Consider the following 27,500-nt stretch of genomic DNA (forward strand, 5'->3'; position numbering starts at 1 on the left):
ATATATATATATATATATATATATATATATATATATATATATATATATATATATATATATATATATATATATATATATATATATATATATATATATATATATATATATATATATATATATATATATATATATATATATATATATATATATATATATATATATATATATATATATATATATATATATATATATATATATATATATATATATATATATATATATATATATATATATATATATATATATATATATATATATATATATATATATATATATATATATATATATATATATATATATATATATATATATATATATATATATATATACGTGTGTGTGTGTGTTTCACTGTTTTATCTGCTGCAGTCTCTGACGAGACAGCCAGACGTTACCCTACGGAACGAGCTCAGAGCTCATTATTTCCGATCTTCGGATAGGCCTGAGACCAGGCACACACCACACACCGGGACAACAAGGTCACAACTCTTCGATTTACATCCCATACCTACTCACTGCTAGGTGAACAGGGCTACACGTGAAAGGAGACACACCCAAATATCTCCACCCGGCCGGGGAATCGAACCCCGGTCCTCTGGCTTGTGAAGCCAGCGCTCTAACCACTGAGCTACCGGACCGTGTGTGTGTGTGTGTGTGTGTGTGTGTGTCATGTGTTTAAAACACATACTGGTATGTGTTTAAAAGTCTCATCTGTATTGTGAAGAGCTAGAGAGAGAGAGAGAGAGAGAGAGAGAGAGAGAGAGAGAGAGAGAGAGAGAGAGAGAGAGAGAGAGAGATTAGGAAAGGTCTAAGGCGTTCAGAATTTTAATGGCCACAGTTTTCACTATTTCAATCCCCCACATGAGTTTCTGAAGCTGTATAAAGTCGTCAAATAGTTAGGCACAATGGATATGGAAACGCGTCATGGTACAGAAGGGATTAAGACAGTTTGGGATATTACATTACCTTCACTTGGCACTTGGAGCGAGGGAGGAGAGGCAAGGCAAGAACGCAACACGTCAGCCAGCCAGCCAGGGAGACACGGAGACCCCAGTAGAGACGAGACGGGAGAGCTAAACTAGTGGAGTGGGTAGTGAGGTGACCACTGTAGCAGATTCGACTTCTGGCAGCCGAAGCAGACAGACCTCGCCCGCTCCTCCTCTTGTTTTGAACTCCCTTGGCGAGTTAAGCGACTTAGTCTCTGGCATAGAGGAAGGATTTTACGGAGTTTTTCCGTGTTTTGAGCCACTTTGTGGACTCTTTTCGCTGCCACTCGCTCTGCGGGACTGGGACTTAGTCCCTGGCACAGAAGAATATTTGTTGTTTTTTACCTCATGTGGCATGGGACATGTGTGGCACCAATGCAAAGAAAGATTAAAAAAATGCCTAAACTGTAATGAAGATCACTCTACACTTGCAATGAAATGTCCAAAGAAAAGATTATCTTAAAAGAGAAAAGGAAAGAGGAAATTGAAAAACAAAAAATGAGTTTCTCTGACATCTCTAAATCTCATACCACATATTCTGGTCATGCAAGACCACCTCAATTCACTACACCTCTTATTTCTAGGGAGGAAACACTTAAAATTCAAATTTGTGTGGCACACGCTCACTATAAAAACCTTGCAAATCCCGGAATATACAGCGAAGAACTAAATAAACTACTGACAGCTAATAATTTACCTAATATAATCATACCTGACTGTCCTAACTCTTGTGCACTATTCACACCACAGGTGCCCCAGGCTCAGGCCCAGGAAGTGAGATCAGAAACTATACACAGAAGTACTAAAGCAAAACCAAATATAATTAAAGAAAGTGAAAGCGACTTAAGTGATACAGAACAAATCAGACAAATAAGAGATGATGATAACATTGAAGATAAAGATCTAGGATTAAAAATATACACAACCAAAGAAAAAGGATGGCAATATGAAAACCTTACACATGAATCACTGGTCAGAGATCTAAGGAATAATACATATAAGTTCACATATGAAAATGACAAATTTGAAGATGAACAAATATACAAACTGATTCTAAAAGATAAAATTATGTTAAAAAGTTGCTGGCGCACAATCTCAGATGTTGAATTTCGTAAAATAAGATCAGGATTACAAGAAGAAAGGTCACCAACCCAACCTAGGGATCCCAGAATTAAAAAATACTACCATCATGACAAGTTATCTAACAATAATACAACATAATACCATGAACTGGAGAACAAATAAACAATCCCTAATTGAAAACTACTTAAAAATCCAACCAGAATTAATTTTAATGAATAGCCATGGCTTAAAAGCTAATGAATCATTAAAAATACCGGGATATCATGTACATAAAATAAATCATAGTGAAGAGCTTGCTGATGGATCTGCTATAGCTGTTAAATATAACATTAAACATAAACTTTATGACGATTACGACACAGATGTATTAGCCGTAGAGATTGATACCAGTCTGGGTCCAGTAATTATCTCTACCACTTATTTACCACCTAGACGACCCTATTTGCCACTCACTGATATCCATAAACTCATAAGTAACAACATTCCAACATACATCATTGGAGATCTTAACGCAAGGCATACCCACTTTGGGAATAAAGACAATAATATAAAAGGAAAAAGTTTGGTAAACTTAATAAATAAGGGTAAAATGATGCACCTAGGTCCTTTTTCCCAACTCTTTTAGGTGCAAATTCTGCTACAACACCAGATAAAATCTTTTCTAACAAACATCATTATCTAAATTGCATGTCTGAACCCGGGGAATTAACTACATCCGACCATATACCAATTATCTTCAGATTGTCAACAAAACCATTTATCTATGACACACCACAAATATATAAAACTAGTAAAGCTAACTGGGAATTATTTCATGAAACTTTAAATAAATATATAACATTAAAAGAACTAAACGAAAGTGACATAGAACATCTTGAAGACGCAACCAATGAATGGATGGAATGTGTAAAAAAGGCAATGGACAAGGCTATCCCAAAAAGCAATCATAAATTCATCCATCAACTAAAAAGTACTCCTGAAACAAGAAACCTAGAACATCAATTTAAAACACTAAAACAAAATGCCTTAACAAATGGATGGACCAATGGTTCCTATACAGAATATATTAGAATTCGAAATGAACTAAGAGAAAGATGCAAAGAAAACTATAATAAGAATTGGGAAGAGAAAGTTGCAGACTTAATGAATCACAGTAAAAACAGTAAAGAATTTTGGAACAAATTCAAAGTATTAAAAGGTAAAAATATCATACATACCAACTATATGAAAGACTCAGACGGGAACAAATATTATACAGATAAAGAAAAATGTGATTTACTGGAAAGAACTTGGAGGGATATATTTAGAATTACTGAAGAAGAAGAAAATAAATTTGATAAAAATCATTCAGATCATATAGAAGCTTTCATAAACGTAAACCAAGAGAGTATCTAATTTTCCCACATCAAATTTAAGTAGATTAAATGAAGAAAACTATCAAACAAGAAAAATTGAAAAAGACGAAATAAAAAGTTATATAAGAAGATTTAAAAATAAGGCACCAGGAACCTCTAAAATCAATAAATCAATATTAGATAATATTCCAGATAAAGCCCTAGAACAACTTAAAAACATATTCAATGCTTGCTACTCAGCTGGGTATTTTCCAAATGCATTTAAATCAGCTATAATAAAATTCATTCCTAAAAAAGATAAGTCACCAATTCAGCCACTTAATTATAGACCAATTTCGCTACTAGAAGTCCCAGGGAAACTATATGAGAGAATACTACAAGGAAGATTAAACTCATTTCTAATAGAAAATAATATTTTACACGAAAGACAACATGGCTTCAGAACAAACAAAGGAACGCACACAGCAATAGCTACCACCTATGAAACTATTGCAAACGCACTGGCTAACAAACACCAAGTTTACGTAGTATTAAGAGATGTTGCCAAGGCATTTGATAAAGTTTGGCACGATGGATTAAAATATAAATTAATAAGACTAAAATGCCCACAATATTAGAGAAAACCTTATGCAATTTTTAAACAATAGAATAGCAACAATTGTAATTGGCAATGACCGAAGCAATGGAATAGAACTAAAAAGTGGAGTACCTCAAGGAGTGTACTCTCCCCCACAATGTATTCAATATATACCAACGATCTACCACAGGCAGGGCCAGGCTGCCTTGACACTATATTTGCAGACGATATTACTCAGGTCATAACATCACCAAGCAAATCCAAAAATATGCTTAAAATTAAAGTTGAAAGAGAAATCGAAAGAATAAATAAATATGAAAAATCATGGAAAATTCAAACAAGCGAGGAAAAATTTAAAATAATACCTATTGCCCAATATAAAACTATGAAAATTAAAGTAAATGGTAAAGATTTAGACACTTGCAAACAAGGTAAATTTCTGGGACTAAAACTGCAACGCACAGGAATGATTGGACACTGCTCAAACATTAAAAACAAAGGTAATGCAGTCTTAACCAACTTAAGAAGATTTCGCAATCTATCACCTAAAATAAAAACCACCCTTGTAAAAACACTATTAATACCAATATTAGAATATCCGCCAATTCCAGTATGTGCAATGTCACTTACACAAAAAAGAAACATGCAAGTGGTACTAAATAAAGCAATAAAGTTCATAAACTGCAATGAAGATAGTGAGGCAACCCTGGAAGAGCTTCACACAAAATATAACATTACTCCACTAAATATTTCAATTAATCAAAAAGCTAAGAAAGCCTGGGAAGCTGTGAGAGTCACTGAACCTGAACATTATAACAGGTTAATAATAAACCACGAAAGAGAACACTCATGGTTCCCCAAAACCAGCAAAGTAATACACCAAGTTATTCCTGAACCAATAATTACTAGGCAACGTTAATTTTGTTCAGTTTTTCCACAGAGACCACCAGAAAGACGACAGCGAGACAGCGATCTACAACCTGATCCTTACCCTTATCCTTCCTCTAAACTAACGCAACTAACTAACTACTAAAAGGAACAAAACTAACTTATACCCAATAACAAAATTAATACAAAAGCAATCCTAATTAACTACTAACTTGAAAGAATGTATAACTTATGAAAATTACCTAAAGTCAAGATTATTACACATGTAATCATTCCTAATATATAATCACCCAACATGACTATGTAAATACCGCAATTTCGGGTCTGCAGCACCAGCAGTCATATATAACAGGGTTTAGCTGTGTCTCTTTTGGGGAAGCCTGTCCACTAGAAGCACATGGGACAAAAGCACAAAAGAAGCACTCTCTCTCTCTCTCGCACAGTGGACAGATCACTCTTCCCCAAAAGTCCGTGTTGATAGGGAAAGCTGTGGTCCTGCTGGTGAAGATGCAGTTCCCGAATTGCGTATATGAATGAAAGATGAATGAATGAGGGACGATAGTCTGTTACTGCAAAAAAAAAAAAAAAAAAATATATATATATATATATATATATATATATATATATATATATATATATATATATATATATATATATATATATATATATATATATATATATATATATATATATATATATATATATATATATATATATATATATATATATATATATATATATATATATATATATATATATATATATATATATATATATATATATATATATATATATATATATATATATATATATATATATATATATATATATATATATATATATATATATATATATATATATATATATATATATATATATATATATATATATATAAATATATATATGTATATATATAAGCCCATATATATATATATATCTATATATATATATATTTCTTTCACCCCATTTCTTCTCTCTTCTACTTTCACCCCTTTCACTCTTTTCCTCTACTAGCTCATTCTTGTCTTCTTCACCCCACTATAAAAAAAAAAAAAAAAAACACACACACGTACTTACTATCTGGAAGCTTTACCAAATCTCTCCACTCATTACTCCGACTTACTCATCTGTCTGTTGTGAAGAGCTAAGAGGAATGTTGAATTAGGATTATGAGAGAGAGAGAGAGAGAGAGAGAGAGAGAGAGAGAGAGAGAGAGAGAGAGAGAGAGAGAGAGAGAGAGAGCTATTCCATTCACGTGCAGCGATACAAGTGGAAATATGTAATAGGTGAAAACAATTTGATGTGTAGGCATTGTTTTCAGTAAGATCTCAAGCACACACAGTGACTTGCATACACTTATTCATTGGGGTTAACTAGTATCAAAGCTATTTAGGGTGTGCGTTGCCGTAACCCCTTCAGTACCAGGACGCGTTTCCTATGCATTCTGCTATTTGGTGATTTTATACAGCTTCAGAAACTTATGTGGGGGATTAAAATAGTGAAGACTCCAGCCATTAATCTTCTGACCTCCATAGACCCTTCCTAATGTCAATAAAATCGCCTAATCAAACCCAAAAATCAAGGTAAAAGAATTGCGAGGAACCTTGATTTGTTCTCGCCAGCCACTCCACGAACGACGATGGAAAGTGGAAACATGTCGGGTGAAAACAAGGCGCTGTGTTGTTACTGTTGTCGTCCATAAACTCTCAATCTATCTCTGTGGGCACTGTTGTCATTAAGATCTCCAGCACTGAATTACCGCCATGCACTCAGTTATGGGCGTCTGAGTGAGTCGAGTCTAATCCCTTAAGTGGCATTTTTACGATAGTTTGTGTGTGATTAGATGATTTTGCTTACAATAAGAAGGGTCTACGGTGTCAGAGATTAATGGCCAGTTTTCACTATTTTAATCCCCACATAAGTTTGTGAAGCTGTATAAAATCATTGAGTAATAGCCAGAATAAATATGAAAACACGTCATGTTACTGCAGGGGTTAACACGGCGGGGCGAGGCGAGGCGATAGAGGCACCTTGCTTTGCTCCGGGCTATGTGTTTCCTACATATCATAGCTTCCCCTTGCTCAATAAGCGCTAAGAATAGGACACATTTCGCTATACGCTATTACTTGCAGTTTGTGTTGACAGACTAGGATAATAAAGAGGGACGCCAGAGATGAAACGTATACAGAACGGTGAAATAACGACACACACACACACACACACACACACACACACACAGTCACCGAAGATCTGTCTATGTCTGAGTCCTATCCGAAGATCTGTCTATGTGCTCTGAGCTTGTTCCGTAATGGGAAGGCTGGCTGGGTGACTACCGGGCGACCATAGTGAATCACACACACACACACACACACACACACACACACACACACACACAGCTAAGTACCATGAAAAGGACACACACACACACACACACACACACACACACACACACACACACACACACACACACACACACTCCCTCCAACACCCTCCAGCTGGGAGCTGGGTGTCAGTGGTTCCAGCTGGTGGGCTCCTCATAACGAAAGATAAGGCAACACACACACACACACACACACACACACACACACACACACACACACACACACACAGTCTCAGTCCTATCCGAAGATCGCTCTATGAGCTCTGAGCTTGCTCCGTAATGGGAAGGCTGGCTGGGTGACTACCGGGCGACCATAGTGAATTACACACACACACACACACACACAAGTACCATGAAAGAAAATGACACACACACACACACACACACACACAGCCACCTTCCCCTCCAACACCCTCCAGCTGGGAGCTGGGTGTCAGTGGTTCCAGCTGGTGGGCTCCCCATAACGAAAGATAAGGCAACACACACACACACACACACACACACACACACACACACACACACACACACACACACACACAGTCACACACACACACACACACACACACACACTGGGTGTCACCAGCCACACACACACACACACACCACACAGCACACACACACCTGGGTCCAGCCTATGGTGGCTCTATGAGCTCGGCCTCCTTGATGACGTCACATATATTCGTTACGCAAATCATTTTGAAAATGAGGATTCCCAAAAGGCAGCTGGACACGAATGTTATAAAATTCTGACTCGTTATCAATCGAAACTAACTTCTAAAATACAAAAACATAAGTATTAGAACTTCGACTTGCTTAAACACAATTTCAAAGCCCACCAATTTCATTCAACTGAATCGATAACGTTGTCAAAAATTATGACTATCATTTCGATATATCAAAACCTGGCAACTCGCCCTATTAGAAAAATAATATTTAAAAATGACACACACACACACACACACACACACACACACACACACACACACGCTAAGTACCATGAAAGAAAAGGACACACACACACACACACACACACACACACACACAGCCACTTTCCCCTCCAACACCCTCCAGCTGGGAGCTGGGTGTCAGTGGTTCCAGCTGGTGGGCTCCCTCATAACGAAAGATAAGGCAACACACACACACACACACACACACACACACACACACACACACACACACACACACACACACACACAGTCTCAGTCCTATCCGAAGATCGCTCTATGAGCTCTGAGCTTGCTCCGTAATGGGGAAGGCTGGCTGGGTGACTATCGGGCGACCATAGTGAATTACACACACACACACACACACACACACACACTAAGTACCATGAAAGAAAATGACACACACACACACACACACACACACACACACACACACACACACACACACACACACAGCCACTTTCCCCTCCAACACCCTCCAGCTGGGAGCTGGGTGTCAGTGGTTCCAGCTGGTGGGCTCCCTCATAACGAAAGATAAGGCACACACACACACACACACACACACACACACACACACACACACACACACACACACACACACACACACACACCCTCGGGCCTGGAGCCAGGTATCGGCCTGGGTCCAGCCGGGGGTGGGGGGTCGGCCCTCCCTTGATGACGTCACATATATTCGTTACGCAAATCATTTTGAAAATGAGGATTCCCAAAAAGGCAGCTGGACACGAATGTTATAAAAATTCTGACTCGTTATCAATCGAAACTAACTTCTAAAATACAAAAACATTGCCAAGAAAAGGAATAATAAAAATAGCTCAAAAATATACTAAATAAAGTATTAGAACTTCGACTTGCTTAAACACAATTTCAAAGCCCACCAATTTCATTCAACTGAATCGATAACGTTTTTCAAAAATTATGACTATCATTTCGATATATCAAAACCTGGCAACTCGCCCTATTAGAAAAATAATATTTAAAAATGACGTTGTTTACAATATTAACAGGACTACATATCATTCTTAAAGTCCACATCTTTAACTTCTCAGGAGCCTTGCACACTTTTCTCATGATAAACCATCTTTTGAAAACACAAACACTTCGCTACAACCTCAAATAAAAAATCACAGATAGCGGAGGTAAAAATTTGTGCGTATTTTGGCCCTCCCATTCAAGTCATAAACACCCTCTACATCACCGTACTTCACTCAACTCAAGCATGGAAGACACGTAAAACACTGCGAACTATCATTAGAAACCCTTAAAAGGCACTTGTGACTCGAAATAAATGAACTGAGACAAATATAAATAATAGTGGAAGTCGAGCATCTGGGACCGGCATTTTGGGCGGGAGCTGGTGATGACGTCACAGCCTGGGGCTCGTGACGTCATGGGTAGGCCCGCTTCTTCTCACTGAGCCTCCATAGCACACAAATCAGATAATTGCGGATATATCTCAACAACTGACATGAAAGATTAGGCCTATGGGTCCACTTTGTGACCTGTCTGGCCTGTAATGAGTGAGAGATGAGGCAGATAATGGCTGAGAGAGAGGCGGCGGGTCAGGGATCGGTTTGTTTACGTTTTCAAGATTTGAATTATTTGGTTTTATAAGTATGTGCAGGTGTTAGTTCACTGATATGTTGTCCTGGAGGTTACCAACGTTAGGTTATGACATGGCACCACCGTGAAATGATGAGTTACACCAATATATTACTTACGTTAGCCAAAGACTGCTCGGCGGCGGCTGTCCGTGTCACTAGCAGGCACCCACACTCCACTGTCCACTTTGTGTCCTCAACCATGTTTAAATAGTTAACCTCTAATTACTGAGAGGTTACACACAATATTCTCTTCGCTATTATAGATATCACTATTATCGGTATCTTCATCTCCACCACTCACTGTCCCTCACGGCCAGCGCCTTGTCCTGCCGAGTGCAGCGCGGCTCACGGACTGGTGGGCAAGTTCGGATACCAGTACTGGTAATACCTGTACCAGCCTTAACGGTGCTGTACTGATAAAATTTTCCGTACTGATAAATAGCTGAAACGGTACTGAGCAAATTGTATACAGCGTGGAGGTGGCTCAAGGCGAGTGGTGATGGGTAAGACAGTAACATTGAGTCATTCTCACTCTCGGTACCGCTCCACACTAGTACCAACTGGCTGCCATGGCGCGTCGGCGCGGTCTCGGTAGCTCGGCGAGATGCTTCTGTACTGGTACGACTGAATGTGCTTGTACCGTCTAGCGTCTGTGCCGGGACTCTGCTGATTTCTACCGCTAAGAATGAATCATGTGTCGGCACGGGTGGCGGTGTGGCGGACTGGCGTCTGGCGGTGCAGTAACACTGCAGTTGGCCGGCATTTTACCATTGCATTTCTACTACTACTACTATTATTACTGCTACTTCTATTACTGTTGCTGCTGCTGCTGCTGCTATTACTACTACTACTACTACTACTACTACTACTACTACTACTACTGCTATTACTACTACTACTGCTGTTACTACTACTACTACTGCTATTACTACTACTACTACTAATACTACACATAGGATTAAGTGTACGAATATTACAGACAAGCCCAAATTATCTCATCCCACTTAGGAATCGAATGCGGGGCCTCTCAGTTGTGTGAGGAAGGTGTCAAGTCAACTGTCAGCATCCCTATAGATTTGGTCATTCGTCCTTGACGGCTGAGGCCGTTAGGGGTAGTTAGTGCCGTTATTTTTCATCAACCGTGGCATAGTGCTGCATGATTTTATGTGTCTGTCTCTGATATATATAATGCATTACCAAATTTTCATCATATTGATTATCTTCTTGTGTATGTAGTATGTATGTATGTATGCATGTACTCATGATAATAAAAACAAAATAATTGTGGTCAATGGTCAATACTCATTGATAACTGACTGTGATACCACTCTTTCTTCAGTTTCCAGTCGCGTGGCTCGTGCCCCGCGTGGGACTCCCGTCCCGGTAAGGTGTTAGTACCATTAAGGCACCTCTACAGTATGTGCTGTACTTGCCTAAAGGTTTGTTGTTTTGGGGGACTTTTTAAGGTGTGGTGTAACTGGGTTCGGACTTTTTAAAATTGTCATTCTTTCCAGTTTTCCCATCTTACATAAAAAATAAATAAATAAATAAAAATAAATAAATAAATAAATAAATATTTGCCTTCATTCCTTGTTTTAATTTTTCTCACCATCTATCTATTTCATAGGATAGAATAACAAACATATCAAATGCTCTATATCATGTGTATGTATGTAGGTAAGTGTTTGTGGAGCACCTTGCTTTGGCCACCCACTTCAATGGTACAGAGCTATAGACATTATATCTATATATATATATATATATGTTATTATGGATTATATTCTGGCACTTGATAAATACAGCCGGCACTTGATAAATACAGCCACACAACAATGGAATCTCAACTGTAGTCTAACAACATGGTATCTATCTGAGCGGTGAGGAGGAGAGGGATGTGAGGGAAGAGAAGGATGACTCGTAGTGTCTGGTGGAGTGGTCGTCATCGGTCTGGTTGTTCTTCAACTCTCCAAGTGTGTGCACTAGCCGGGCCCAGTCATCAGCACGTGGCAGTGCCAGTTGCTGATAGGAGGACAAAGCAATGTGAGAGAAAACTGACCAATGGAAAAATCTGGGAATAATGAATAATACTCTTTCTAGTAGTACTGTTAATATGCTAAAAACTACCTTTACTTGAGAAAAACCAGGCACTGAAAAATTTAGAAATAAAGAATTATATTTTTCTCTCTAATACTAAAAGATCCTAAAAGAAAAATATTCTGGTGTTGAATGTGAAATCAAGAATTTTGTAGGCTAAAATAGTGAAAGAAGAGAGATCTCAATTCATACACAAACAATAACCTAGATAGTAAACATGCTCACCTCTCCAACATCATATATCCAGATCTTGCCCATATCATCTCCCACAGTGATTTGCTGGCCAGAGTTAGTCCAAGAGACTCTGTTGAGTGCCGGGTTGCCCTCCACCACTGTGCTCGCCGTGGGAACCTGTAACACATCATGATTTAAATCTTGTACCTAAATTCACAAACACTGAAAATTACACTTACCTCCTAACCAACAAGCAAAATGGAATTCTTTCTCTCTTTAAACTGGGGAGAGCTGAGTACTACACAGTCCCACAAGTAGATGAAACACTGACAATTCAACACAAGACAGGCTTTTGTAAGATGGCTCACCTCAGTGTCTTGATTTAAATTCCAAAGGTCAATTCTTCCTGAGCCATCAACAGTGGTGAAAAGAGCTGGATGGATGGGGGACCAGGCTACCTCATACACATAATCCCCGTTGTCTTCAAATGAGTACAGAGGCTTCGTTTCCTGCAACACAGTAGAAAGTGTCAGACAGGCAGTCAATATTCAGTTGGCTCAGAGAGATGTAATGTGTTTATCGATATATATATATATCATACAAGAAATCAAATGAAAATAAATGCCCAACATAAATTTTTTTGAAGGGAATAACAGGAGCAAAAAGAGTTGAGGTGATGAGAGGATAAAGTCCACAGAACCAGACCATGTTACCACCTACAAGCGTGAGGTACAACTGAAAGCTTCCGGGAGGCAAATGACGATTTGGAATAGCGGGGCACTGGCTCAGGGAGTGAAGGTGATGATGGAAAGCTTAGAAGCAGTGGGTGTTGTGAACAAATATTTCTTTATAAATATTTCCCTGTGTGACTTGACTGCACTGACTCATATGAACATTTTGAAACAAGTAATCAGAGAAGTGTGCAGTATATGGTTCCTGTGTATTTGGTAGTATTTGTGAGGATATTGGTAGGCGTGGACACTGACAAGTGAATTTTTAAGAACAGTGCTGTCTTTTCTCAATCACCCACAAGCAAGAGAAACCTGCCACAGTGCCAAAAGGTGTGAGGCACTGCAGCACTGTAGTAGTTGACACAAGCCTTGTGGTACATGCACAAGCAAGGGAGTTTTAAATTTTCTCTGACCTAAGACTATCAATACAAAACCTTACACATGTCGATCAATATCTATGTTTTGGATCAGATTATAGTTTCTCCTTGCTTAAATACACCTTCATAAAATTACACAATAATACTAATTACAGTTTGCATTTTTAATTGCACCAGATAAATAAGCTTGACATGGCATCAAAATGCCTCCATAACCACTAACACCATACAGAATACATAAAAAATAAAAATACTTGCAGTCCACACAAAACACACAATATCATACCGTCTGGTCTGTACTGCCGCACCCCCGTGAAGGTGGCAGGTGTCAACACACAGTAAACTGCCAATGTACCACTAAGCTAAGACACTATCAGAAAAAGTGTTGCAAAGATAAACAGTTCAACTCTCAGACACAGAGGAAGAAAAACATTCATGCTCAGCGAAGGATTGTTTGCTTTGTGGTGTGCTTGGCGCTTACCTTCATGGACCAGTGCTGTTGCATCCCAAGTGGAACACAACGAGAGAATCATGTGTTACATAAATAAACACAAAGTGTTGGTTGGTACAGTTTGAAGGGAGTGACTGCTACTCAGGCAAACATGGCTGCTCAAAAACCAACATTCTATTAGAACTCAATCAAGACTTCACTGCCCTGGCAATCTACTGATTATTTCCAAGTCAAGAGACACTCTGTGAAACCACACATCACACTGACTGTCTACTATCTAGCACTGCTCGACTCACACCTGTCATTAACTGTATCACACGTGTAGATGAAAAATAATAAGTAAGCTGTGGTTAACATCTTGAGCAAATAAGCAGAACTCCTTGATTCAGCTTAACAAGCTTCAAGAAGTTATGTCACTCTCCTTCCCTCACTTCCTAACAATGATGTTTGAAGAGAGAGAAAAAAAAAAAAAAAAACTAAAATGTCTGCTAAACAAATTAATTTTATAATATATACTGTTTTACTGATGTAACTTATTCTGTACAGTGTCTTCTGAGTATTTTGTATTTCTTCTCATACAATTACATTTTTACACATACGGCTCTCAATGTATCATGCACCATTTCATCAATAATTCAGTGAGAGCCTCCCACCAAGATGTCTGTCTACCATCCTACCATCTCCCTATCCCCACCTGCAAAGCCTTCAACACAGTGTAATAAGAGTCAACTTGCCACAATCCACTCATCCTGCAGCTCCACACTGATTAATGAGTCTGCCTGAAGATCAACCCACCAGGGAAACATTGTTTGCTCAAGCTTTATACATGTACACCTTTATGTCCATATGTATTACAATTCTAGCTTACTGATGAGCTTATGATGCCAATAATCAATCTATATATTCAAACACATACGCACAAACATGCGCGCACCCACACACGCACACATACACACACACACAGTGGTTTGTTTACCTTGACAGACCAGAGCTTCACAGTCCAGTCAATGGAGGAGGTGAGGAAGAGGTGAGAGAAGTCAATGGAGCCAGGAGTGGAGTGGGTGCTGATTCCTGTCACTGGCCCCTGGTGGCCCTCATAGGCATCCACAATGCCTGCCTTGCTGCCATGCCGACACGCTGCAAACAAAGGGAGGCAGTGGCGTACTGGATAAGGTGGTGAGCATGGGATCGGGCAGACGTCCACATGTAAGTTAAAATCCCACCAAGTGTGGCCTTGAAACTTTGCCATTTGTCAAGTGGTTTAGTTACCTACATATCACCATGATACCCAGGTTCTAGGTGGTTACACCAGAGATGCACTTGGGTGGTGATATGGGCCCTAATATGGGTACCACTATAAATAAAATTAATATGCTACTAATGGGTGGAAGCTTAACACTGCTTCCAATACTCTTCAAGTTACTTACAGGTGCTATAGGCCATAACATTTAAAAAAGACTTGTACTCCACTCCAAAAATGTACCAGCTAAATGTGATTAATGTAATTAATATCTTCACCTATTTATCTCCTTCCTATAATGGCTCACTGTTACTGCATCACACCCAAGTAATTTCATGAAGCTTAATGAGAAGTTGTAGCTTTCAGAGTGCTAAGAAAGCGACGTAGCAAGATATCTCACACTTGCATCATCAGGCAGACAAACAGAAGCCTTTCCTCTCACCTGTAAAGACAGCACCTTCCTCCGACCCCACGATAAAGTTGTTGACGTCACCGTGTGGGAAAGCCATGCACGTCACAGCCACAGGACGCGACTGTTTGTGCTGCAGCTCCATGGATTCCTGCAGGAGGTTAGGGGTAACATTGACACTTAGAATACTGTCTGTTTCATTTCTGCCATTATCATTATAGTACGATTATATGTGAAGTTTAGAGGCATCTGCTATTTCTTATGATCCAGTTATTTTTTTTAATCATCTCTCTCCTGCTTTCCCTTCCCTCTGTGTCTTGTCATACTCTCCATACTGTTCTTCCTTTCCTTCTGTGTTCTGCCACACTCTCCCTTCTATTCCTCTTTCCTTACTCTTCTCAGAGTGCCACACTCTCTACATTACTCCTCATTTCTCTTCCCTTCAGTGTCCTAATCTACCACACCCTCCACCCACAACCCATCACCCCAGGACCACACCCTGCTACTGACCTGTGGCTGGGAGAACATGTCCAGGGACCAGGAGCACATCTTGCCATCAGTGCTGACGCTGATCAGGTTGTGAGCATTCTGAGTCCCCACCACCTTCATGCAGTACACTGGATGCTAAACAGGAAAGAACACTGGCTCACTTATCATCTCAAAAACTTTCAACTATCTACTCTTGAGTAACCTATTGGGATTTTAAAGGTTTTAGCAATAATTAACAAGTATTTTGCATCAGTAGGAAAAATTACCCATGAGGATTGTACTACTTATCACTTTGGCCTTCAAAAACAGTCTTAGTGAAAATCCACACCTTTTAAACACTGTGGTAGGACTTGTTGCAATTTCAAAGTTTCCAGTAGGGAAGAAATATGCATGAACATGAAAATAATCATCAGTATAGTCTCTGTTAACTTGATGAGTCAGAAGCATCAAAACATATGAACTACTCTCAATGTTACCCTCCCTGACAAAGTGTACAGACCGTGTGAGCAGCGGCAGACAGTGGGCTGCGCTGCACTGGGGTTCTCTTCTGGCTCCGGTTGTCCCACAGCACAATTTGCCCTGAGTATGTTCCTCCCACAATCAGATTAGGATGGAATCTGGTGAAACACAACACAGATTATACTCAATGGGATAAAGCTTATGCTAATTCAATCTCTTTCACAAGTAGGACTCTGAACTCTATATTTCTGCTTTTCCTTTCCTACAAGACACTTAAACTAAAAAAAAGTTCAATCAAGAAAAAGAATGTGCCTTGAGAAAAACAAGACAGAGATATGAAAAAATGGAGAGAGAAAAAGAAAGTTATTAAATTGTGGATGAACAGAGGCAGAAAGAGAGACAAACAGATAAACAGACACAAAAATAGGCAGAAAGGAGATGGATAAAGACAGAAGCAGAAAGAGAGGAATAAACAAAAGACAAACAGGAATAGAGGCTGAGACAGAAAGACAGTCCAAGTGAGGTGGCCACCAACCTGGCGAAAGTGGCTGACATGACGGGTGACTGGCAATGGAAGATGTACTCAGGTGTGTCCTTCTTAAATTTGGTGTTCCAGACCAGTGCCACGCCATCTGGGTCGTGCGGTGAGTCATCATTGTTGTTGTAGCTGAGGGAAGAGGGCAAATCAATACAGAAAATGGATAAAATAATCAAATAAAAAATAAAGAGAATAAATCAAATTAAAATTACAGATAAGTCTCGATTTACACAATAGATGCGTTCCAAGAGGCATCGCATATTTCAAAATTCGCGTAAAACAAACTTGTAATTCTCATACGAAACAATAGATAATAGGGGGGATGCGGGATGTGGTCCAAATCGTGTATAAGCAAACCGATCGTGCAAATTTAATTAATTATATTTTTTCGGTCGGTCACGTATTAACAAAAATGCGTAAATTAAACACACATAAATCAAGAGTTACCTGTATTTGAAGACCTGAACAGCAGCAAGGCAGTGAATGGAGTAACAATGAAAAACTAGCAGTGCTGTAAATAGTGAACAAAGCAATGATAAAGAAAGACAGCACTAAATCCCTCTGAAGACTGAAAGAGCAACAAGGCAATCAGTGGAGTCCTCACCTGGCCACCAGCAGCTCTGGGTATTGAGGTGACCAATCCATGCAGGTGATACAGCGATTACGGGACCAGCGCTCATCATAGAACCATCGGTTGAGGGACAGCTTCACTCCTCCTGCCTCGTTACTGCAGAGAAACGAAGTAATCAAGTCACTGGAGCATTATTGGCCAAGGTGAATATAACAAGGGAACTAACAACACCAAAACAAAGAAAACAGAGGAAGAACAAGCAGGACAAACAAAAAATAACAACTCACGCCTCTCCATCCTCCTCATAGTCGTGGGAGTAGTCGACAAAGATGTTTGTGTCTTCGGCCAGTGCTCGCTCAATGATGCGCGACGTGCGGTCAAAGAAACCGTGGAACTCTTCTGTCATCATTACTGTCTGCTTCTCCTCGTCTGACAACTCCCGCGCTGAGAAACATCGATGGTTAGCAGAGGAGTAAAAGATTATGGTGATTTAAAGGCAAAGGCAATGAAAAACAGCTAGAATTATGGAGCTTTACACACTACAAAAGCAAATATGAATTTCTGAATAACTAAATCAACCTAAATCTTGCACTATCCTGTTGATATCAGGCAATAAGAGACAGTATTCATAACATGCCAAGACAAACACACAGATGAACATATAAGACTCACGTGGCTCAGGTTTCACTTCCTCCTGTTTCTTCTCCTGCTCGGTGGCAATAGCAGGCTTGAAGTCCTGGACAGTGGGCATCCCAGTGGGAAGGATACCAGGGGGCAGGTGGCGGTGAGAGCCACTGCCAAACATGGGTGGGGTGTCCAGGAGGGTGAGAGAGCTGTCCTCCTCTTCAGCTTGTGGGTCGTCGTAGGTCAGAACTAAATGGTGAATAAGTGTGCTCTGCTCCTCTCTATCTATGGCCCTAACCTGTCTGACTCACTGCCTCCTACTGCTGGCCTGGCTTGAGTTACTGAGTGTGTGGTAAAGCTTGTCTGCTCCTGCCTCTACTTTTGAGTGTCTTGTTACTAACTGTGTTCCTATCAGCTTCTAGACATGTGTGTGTGTGTGTGTGTGTGTGTGTGTGTGTGTGTGTGTGTGTGTGTGTGTGTGTGTGTGTGTGTGTGTGTGTGTGTACACTCTTCCTACATTGGAACATTCTAAAGAGCATTTTAATCTCTTGACTTGAATTACAAAGCATATATACTACACTTCACTCCTGTGTCTTAAGAGAGTAATGCTTCAGCTTGCTAATTTTGTATTGAAATGGTGACTGACTCTCATGTGTTCCTGAGCATCTAAATAAACTCTGTATTGTCTGTCATGAAGGAGAATGAAACACCTGACAGTAAGTACACCTGCCCCACCTGCTTCAGCTACTCAAGTCATTCAAGACACTAGGTCATGCTATGCTGGCAAAAAGGTAACAATGAAAGATTCTATTTTCTACACAACAACTAACAGTAAAGATTGACTAAACATATAAAGGAAGGTAGTATACTATGTACATACAAATATCCACATACCTACCCTGTGTTATAAGATCAGTGTCCTCTTTCTAAGTGTATAGGGTCTGCAAATCTTTTAATAGGGATACTGGGAGTGACTCTTTCATCTACCCTCACTGAGCTAGTTAAGTATAATACACACAGTGGGTGTTGGTTGGAGGGTGAAGGGCGGTAACTTTGTGGGAGTTTTAAGGTGACAAGACAGAGAGAATGTGCTCTTGGAAAGAAGGTGTGATGCAGTGTGACACAAGAGCATGTCAGGATTCTTTCTTAGCTCTTTAAAGAGTAGCAGAGCATAAGGAAATGTACACAAGGATTAAGTACTACATGTACAAAGTCTCCACATGACCACACTTCTCACACACTTGTCTGTACCGAAAGAACCTGGCAAGCTATGAGTGACGTGCAAACTGTCTCAATCATCCACAAGTCTGCATCCGTCGCCTGCAGCTTGTGTTGGCCGCAGCACAGCCAAGGGTGAGGTGTGCAGTGTGGCTGAGGGTGAACAGCCAGTGGAGGTGAGCCAGAATGAGGACAGGTATCACAAGTATTCAATAAGCAAGTAGAGTGAGAGAATGGCTGGTTAATATCCTATTCAACCTCACAAATCTTACATTTATAAGAAAATGATCATTTGTTAATATTACACTGTATTATTTCTAACTTTCTACACATTTGAAGGTTGCAATACATTAATAGATAAATAGTAATTAAAAAATTCAAAGCAAATTTTTTACTATTTAACCATTCAATTATCTGAGAAGTATTATTTGGCTAATTGGAAGTAAGCAAGTACAATATTTTGCGAGTTGACCAGCCTCTCTCTCTCTCTCCTGTATCCACTCTCACTTCATACAGATGAATGAGATAAGCAAGAGCTGGCTCACACCTGTGTTGTGTTCCCTCACTCGATGTGGGGATGGGAAAGATAAAAGGCTCCCATGTGGGGGTGTGCTGGTGTGTGGGATGTGTTGCTGTGCTGATGTGCTGTGCTGTGCTGTACACCACTGCTTCCATCAACACTTCTCAATTTATTTTTAGTAAACATTGTGACAGTTACAAAAGAAATAAGAATACTATGGTGATTTTCTCATTATTTTCCAATACTTCTGCTATAACAACACTTCATATCCACTGGTAATCTGTTTTGTCAGCCAAGTATTCTGCAAGGTTACATCAACCTGTGCTCTTCTGATTGAAGTTCATATTTCATTACAAGTTTCTCTTTCATAATCTGAATTTCACCATTATAATCTTAAGTTACTATTAAATACTAACATTGTGCAGACTCAAACTTAAGTTTTATCATAACTCAATTTGTACAGACATTATTTAGAAAGTGTTACATGTTAATGACTTGGTGACTTGAATGACAAAATGATGGAACTGTGGGCAACACCAACACACTGCAGCCCACACAGCACACACACTGGGGGGAGGGGACACAGCCAACATGCACAAGAATGTGTGTGTTCCAGCTGCAACACCACAGAAAAAGCCACAATGACGAAACATTTAATTGCTTCGCATGAGCTTCAGTGACCCCTCTCAAAGATGTATGCATGGTGACCCCTCTCTTCTAGCCATTGCAGCTCAGTATCTACAAAGTGACCCCTTCTTATTGCCATCAAGGGGAGTGTCTGCACAATGACTCTCCTCTCACTGAATATCTACCCTGGTAACTTGCAACACAACACAAGAGACAATGATCTTCATCTAACCAATGTCTATCTTGCCAAGGCCTTTTGTCTCCTCAGTGTCTCACCTAAGGGAACAAGTCTTACTGTAATGCATCATCTGCTAACTTTATCCTTCCTTCCTTCATTTATACCTCAGAAGCCACATTATAATATTCAGTACAGTAATACTCCACTTAACGAATGTTCGTCTAACGAATTTCCGGTTTAATGTACTATATAAAGTTAGACCAAAAAGTCCGCATAACGTACAACCACATTTGTTTTAGCGAATTTTCTGGGTTTGAATTTGCCGAACATGGCAGCTTCACTGGGACTGGCTGGCTCCCCGCCTCTGTCTCTAGCATGTAGCCACTAAACTCTTGTACCACCCGTGGCCCAATTCACCATATATTATATTATACAGTGCAATATATTATTCATCTTAGCATTTTACACCACTTGATATTGTGTGCAAATTGTTAATGAGAATTATTCCATCAGTTCTGAATAAATTGTGTCGTACTTGACAAATAGTGGTGTTCCATGTCAAAACATTTATCTGACATTGGCTCAAAGCTGTAAACCCCTCATTCACTCTAACTTGGTTGAATTTATACCGGAAATACAGTGTGCTCTACGTTTGCACTTTTAAGGATGCAAATCCTTATTTGAAGTGGAACTGTGAATGTTTGAAGAAGTGTATTATTCCAATCTGCGGTTCTACTGGGGTAGATAAGTCAGTGTGGCTGCGATAGTGTCAGCTGGAGCCGCAGTGTCCATTGTCCAGTGTCCCAGTGTGTGCTGTTGAGTGATTACTTACAGTGTTGATTACAGTAGATGTCATACATTAGAAGACCCAGACACTAGGTAGGGACTTTACATGAATTCTCATGTTTCCATTGTATTGTCATTTTCTTCACTAAAAACTTGGGGATACATACTTGGTTATTAATGATACAGGTACGTATATGTAATTTTTTTAACCCATGTGATATGTTGGGAACCGGCCCAGAATGCATCCCCCCTATTTCCATTATTTCCTATGGGAAAATTATGTCCGCTTAACGAATTTTCGCTCTACGAACAGCTTTAACACCCCCTATCCTGTTTGTTAAGAGGAGTATTGCTGTACTTCACATTCAGCTCTGATCCTGTACTGTAGTCTAAAAAGTGCAATAGCTCATGGCATGAGCCTCTGTATAACTTAGTGAGAGCTACACATATGCCTGTTTATGAGAATCCCTGAAGAGAATGACAACAGCTAAAAAATCTCTACTGGCGTCTGTCTGTGCACTTCGCCAATGATTAAATGAACTCCTATCAATGTTCCACCTACTGCCTGTTCCACCACTCTATCCTTACATCTTACAAGAGGTTCTCTTCTCTTACTCCTAGCTCTCTCATCTATATTGGCATCTCACTCTCACTCTCATCCTTCACTGCTAAAGGGTCTTCCCTCAATGCATGTCACAGATCTCTGGCTGATGTTCACTGATGATACATTCATTGTTTATAAGTCTTCAGAGACTTTCAGAGATCAACTCTCTAATTCCAGGCTGACCATTAACTCAAGTACAGGTGACCACATGCTGCCATGTCTGTCCTAGTCACTGCAGGACAGTCTGGTTAAAGAAGACTTAGCCAGGTCAGATCAATTAAAGGTGTGCTGAACCACGACCCACAAGACATGACCTCTCCCTGACATGAGAGGGCGTGCAGTGAGTACAAGTCCCTCGTGTCTTCCAGTGTTGGTTAGACTTGGTGTTAACGGTGAGCCCACACACTGTTATGCTCTGATGACACAACACACCCCAGCAGCTCAGCAGCCCACAGAGTGCAGGGAGGTGGCAGCATTATGTCTGACAAACTGACATGTTACTCTTTACTGTGTTCATCAGGCAAAAACACCTTGCCTCAGCATGTCAACTAAGATAAATTGTGTCATCAGAAACGTTCCAATTATGAGCTTTCACAACTTTCAACATATGCACCTTGAAGGACAGATAGACAGATAGACAGACAGACAGACAGACAAACATACAGACTGGAAAGGTAACCCATTATGTGCTAGTTATAACAACTACTGGGACACAGACAGCAGCAAGCATAGTAGCTAAGCTGCTTCTCATGGTTCTGCTACTCCTCCTTAAACATCACAGTCTTAATACCAAGTTATGCTTGAAATAACACTGCTTCCTGCATCCTCATGAATACAAGGGAGTGAATGACGCTAAACTATAGTCTATACTCAATGACTGTTTGGGAGTGCCATGCTGCACCAGCTGTCACTCTTTGTCTTGCTGTGCCTAACACTACAGTCTTATCAGCAGTGTTGCCTGAAGAGGCCGGGAGGAGGAGCAGGAGGAAGGTGAGGCCACAAACTGCTGCAATGATGCCTACAGAAACACACACACACACACACACACACACACACACACACACACACACACACTGCCACAGCTCCTCCCAGATAGAACAATGCATATATCAGTGGCACTTATATCCCAGTACGTACACACTGACGGACGCCACAACATGGATGACGATGGTCTAGTCTGAAGTCATTGGGTCAGTCACGTCAGGTTGGGTCAGAGGGCAGGCAAGCAGTCAACTAAAGATAACAAAGCGTGTAGTGTGCCATCAGTGTGTCAGTGTGTACTGCACCGCCACTGAATCTACTCGATATGTCACCACACAAACACACACACACGTACCGGGCAGCAACAGCAGCCGGACAGTATGTGTGTGTTTGTGTGTGTGTGTGTGTGTATATGTATGTGGGAGCCCGGCCTGCCAAGTCAGTCCCAGGTTGGCCGCTATCTGCTCTGTGCAAAGACTTCTACACAAAAATCAAACTGAACTAAAGTTGTGAAGCCCAACATTGTAGTAGATATTCTATTGTTTAGTTATTGTTGATATTATCACTACCATTATCATCATCACTATTATCATTATTATTATCATTATCACTATTATTAATACTACTGTTTAATTTGTCAACCGGCTGATGAGCTTTGCCATTAATATATACAAGTTATTGCATTATAAGTTCATGGCTTGACATGACAAAATATCACACAACACCTAACTAGAAAAATAAAATAAAATAAAATAAATTATGACAGAAGCCATGATATGAATCAGCAGGAACAGCAGTGGTGGTAATAACGGCATGAGCATGAGCAGCAGCAGCAGCAGCATGAGCAGCAGCAGCTAAAGCAACAGCAGCAGAGAATGAATGAAACAAGTGGAGGGAAGCAGAAGCACAGCATACCAACACACAGACATACAGACATGGACACACAGTGCAAGAGGCACGCTGAGTGAGAGGGAAAGAGGGAGCAAGGCGGAGGAAGACAGACAATGGAGACAAGATATTGAGAGCGCGAGCAATGGACCTACCTGTGAACTCATCATCCCACTCAAGCGCTGGGTTTAGATTATATTCGTCTGGGGGATAAAGAGGTTTGGGGAGGGGAGGGAGGGGAGAGAGGGAAAAAAAAAAACAAAAAAACAAGTCAGTGTCCACTTCCTCTGGGCCAGTGTTGTTAATAGCAGCTGCCAAACAAACACTTTTTTTCACAGCCACACATCACACTAATCAGTCAACTCCAATGAAGAGAGAGACAGGAACAAAAATACCTCAAACTGATCAATTATTTACGTTAAGTTAGTGAGCAGTCAGTTCATTTAATCCTTTTTTAGTAAGCAACAAGTGTTAAGTAGTATGTAAGTACTTCATTGTTAATAAATACAGCATATCTGTCAATATATATATATATATATAGAAAAGAGACATGGACAGGAGTACAATACTATTTTAATCAAGTGCTATAGGTAAGTTACATGGTTAGTTAAGATATTAACATTATGCCCTACACATCCTCTCACTTACAGTGCATACATAAACAACAAACAAATCACAGTGCATTATCTTATAAGACATCTGCCAATGAGTGTCTGGAGAGTAAAGAGTGAGTTAGGCGTGTGTCAGTAGAGAGTGTACAGAGAGACAGCGAGAGAGGGAGAAGTGAGTGACGTGCGGGGTTATGAGAGAGTGTTTTGTGTTCCCCATGCCACATGCACTGCAGTGAGGGAATGCCAAAGTGAGGCTGTAGGTAAGTAGTACTGTACACTGTGTCTGTGTTGGCAACTCAAGGCAACAATACACTAGCCGCTAGCGTTTCACAGTCTTTCCTTTCCCTTGTTTGCTTGGATGTTCATCTCACTTTTAGGATACAGAACCTTGGTGAGGGTGTGTGTGTTCCTGGTTGTTATGTTACTATACCACTCCATGTTAACAACAGGCAATACAAGGCCATTTCTCTCCAATACCTCTTAGTATGTGGGGGGAAAAAATTGATGTTATATTCTACTTGACTATAGGATGACAGGCACTCATGACCTTGGCAGATGGTGACTCAAACATTACTCTATTACCAAATGCAAGGTAAAAACAAAAGGAAAAAGGAAAATCATAATAAGAGCTACAGCTCGGACAAAATCAAAAGAAAGGTGGGTTGTATAATGACACTCTCCACTGCGTGTACTGACAGAAGCAGCCGCGGTCATTCCTTCACAGGCAAAAGCTACAGAATCATGGCACAGAGTTACGCAATGATGTCCTCTCTACCTCAACAATAAGGAAGGAAGAAAGGAAGGAATGAAAGGGTTACCAAGCAAACTAAGCAGTAATATGATCCAAATTATAAACAAAAGAGGGTGTACTTATATAGGCAAGATGAAAAAAAAAAAATAAATAAATAAATAAATAAATAAAATGATTCAGTATAACAGGAAGAGATGGACAGACAAACCGTACGCTGTTACTTACGCATAGTGTGGTATTTAGAGCGTATTTGAGCTAAGATCCCATCTCCTAGAATCGCAGGGGAAGAGGTGGGGGAGAAAAAAGGAAAAAAAGAAATTTAGACCTAAAATCTAAAGCATCAAATAAATAAATAAACAAAAAATCTCCAAGTCACAAAACTAATTGGCCAAACGACCACAAACAAACATGGCGGCGGCAGCAGCAGCAGCAGCAGACTGTGGCACTATGCAGAACTGCCTATGGCCTTCCTAAATGTGCCTGCCTGTTGATGTCCCTGCTGCTGCCGCCACTGCCACAGCCTCTAAGCCCCTGAGGTATTGTGGAGTTAAGAAAGAAGCAAAGGTTCTGTATCCATGACTGACTGCTGGCGCACACACACGGCCAACCAATCAGTGCCGTCAGCTCTCCTTCCATCCCGGCACTTTATGTTCTGTGTGTCTGTGAGTTTTCCGAATGACTCTCCTTGTGTACATGTGTATGTTTGTCTGTATACATGCACGTCTCCTCGGTGCAGATTTGAATAGTACGCACACACAACTATCACTACTACGGCCGAGAAGTATGAGAATTCAGACCAAAGGGAGGACCAGAATGAGACAAGAGGAGAGATGGAGGAGAATGATGATGTAATAACAGGACCAGCAACAAGACCATTGCTCGTAATAAGGGAATAAAAACTCCAAGGCCCGGGAGTTTTAGGGAGTCTCCATGCAGCAAGGGACTTAATGGGGCAAAGGGGCCTCCTGTGCCTTCACCAGCAACCTTGTACGGCACTCCAGTGAGAAAGAGAGGAGACATGCAAGGACAAGGAATGGTATTAAGATGTGTGTGTGTGTGTGTGTGTGTGTGTGTGTGTGTGTGTGTGTGTGTGTGTGTGTGTGTGTGTGTGTGTGTGTGTGTGTGTGTGTGTGTGTGTGTGTGTGTGTGTGTGTGTGTGTGTGTGTTATTGTGTGAGGAGGAGGAGGCATGAGAGAAAGGTAAGGAACATCACATCCATTTTTTAAAGTAAACATTTAACTCACAGGAAAGAACAGTTTGAAGCAAAAGAACAGCAACTGATATCTGAGTGATATTGAAAAACTTGTGTCAGTTCTTCATGAATGGTAAAGAACTGAGTTAAGGGGAGGGGTTGAAGTTTGTGGCCCTCCAATACACCAGAGAAGAGAGTGGAGTGTTTATGTCAGTTTGTTTTAATGATTGCTACTAAACAGGGTTAGCAATGTAGTAATAGATCAGAGAAAAGTAAGAAGTGAAGAGAGGAGAAGTTTCCTCTCTCTGAAAACTTCATTTCAAGCCTACAATAAGGATGAGGAATGGAATGGAATGGAATAAGAACAAATAAAAAGTATATATTTCAAGCATTAATAAATTCTTGGAGGAACACATTTGAGGATTCTCTGGAAAATGGCAGAAGAATCTGAGAAACATTTTAAGACTACAGAGCAAAAGCCCCAAAGATAAACGCAAGAAATAAACGAGGGAGAGAAAACAATTGACACCGTACAGGAAACAAGCAGGTGTGACAGATGACCCACACCTACAGGACAGGTGTGTGGGAGTGGGTGTGTGCTCGTGTCAGCAGGTGAAATAAACACCCACGTTTTGGTGAGCGCTACAGCACAGGTGAATGTGGCATGAGGAACGAAAAGGTCGGACAGGCAAAGGCATAAGTGAATATCAGGTTCAGAAAAGATGGGTCAAAATTTTGGCTGGACTTCACAAAATGACCAAGTCCTTCAATCAAAAAGAAAATGCAATTGGTGGCACACAAATTCAAAAAAATTGGCAGGAAATGCTCTCAATAATAATAATAATAATAATAATAATAATAATAATAATAACAATAATAATAGTAATAATGATAATAATAATCTCACTTGCATCATGTAGTAAGTGCAATAGCATGAGTATTTTCATTCTATCAAAAAAAGAGAAACATACCAAAACATGAAAAGCCAAAAAGGTTAAAAGCTTTGTTCAAAAAATATAAATAAATAATAATAATAATTAAAGCTCTAACAAACTCTAAGTAAGGAAGTACATACATACACAAGCACTGGCTAATAAAAAAGTAAATAAATAAATAAAACTCAGACCAAGACAAACCAAAGAAAAACACTAGGGT

General features: G+C 40.0%; 1 protein-coding gene across 41 annotated transcripts in view; it reads right to left on the reverse strand.

Annotated features, from left to right (window-relative positions):
• Positions 1-11,479: 11,479 nt before the first annotated feature.
• The window catches only part of LOC123503260 (cytoplasmic dynein 1 intermediate chain-like), a 37,506-nt gene continuing 21,485 nt past the window's right edge, over positions 11,480-27,500 (reverse strand). For 7 of the 41 annotated variants that reach the window (XM_045252844.1, XM_045252864.1, XM_045252849.1 and 4 more), the window contains 14 exons: positions 25,379-25,423; positions 23,947-23,994; positions 18,038-18,214; positions 17,653-17,809; positions 17,399-17,521; positions 16,792-16,923; positions 16,297-16,414; positions 15,819-15,932; positions 15,342-15,459; positions 14,636-14,796; positions 13,690-13,704; positions 12,469-12,609; positions 12,152-12,277; positions 11,480-11,851 (listed from right to left, as the gene is read on the reverse strand). In XM_045252844.1, the coding sequence (XP_045108779.1) occupies positions 11,699-11,851; positions 12,152-12,277; positions 12,469-12,609; positions 13,690-13,704; positions 14,636-14,796; positions 15,342-15,459; positions 15,819-15,932; positions 16,297-16,414; positions 16,792-16,923; positions 17,399-17,521; positions 17,653-17,809; positions 18,038-18,214; positions 23,947-23,994; positions 25,379-25,423 (1,628 nt within the window). In that variant the 3' untranslated portion in view covers positions 11,480-11,698. Of the gene's footprint in view, positions 11,852-12,151; positions 12,278-12,468; positions 12,610-13,689; positions 13,705-14,635; positions 14,797-15,341; positions 15,460-15,818; positions 15,933-16,296; positions 16,415-16,791; positions 16,924-17,398; positions 17,522-17,652; positions 17,810-18,037; positions 18,239-23,946; positions 23,995-25,378; positions 25,424-27,500 lie in introns of all 41 variants that reach the window. The other 34 variants (XM_045252876.1, XM_045252866.1, XM_045252859.1 and 31 more) reach the window with 10 other exon arrangements.

This window comes from Portunus trituberculatus, chromosome 13 (assembly GCF_017591435.1).
Source record: "Portunus trituberculatus isolate SZX2019 chromosome 13, ASM1759143v1, whole genome shotgun sequence".
Lineage (NCBI taxonomy): Eukaryota > Metazoa > Arthropoda > Malacostraca > Decapoda > Portunidae > Portunus > Portunus trituberculatus.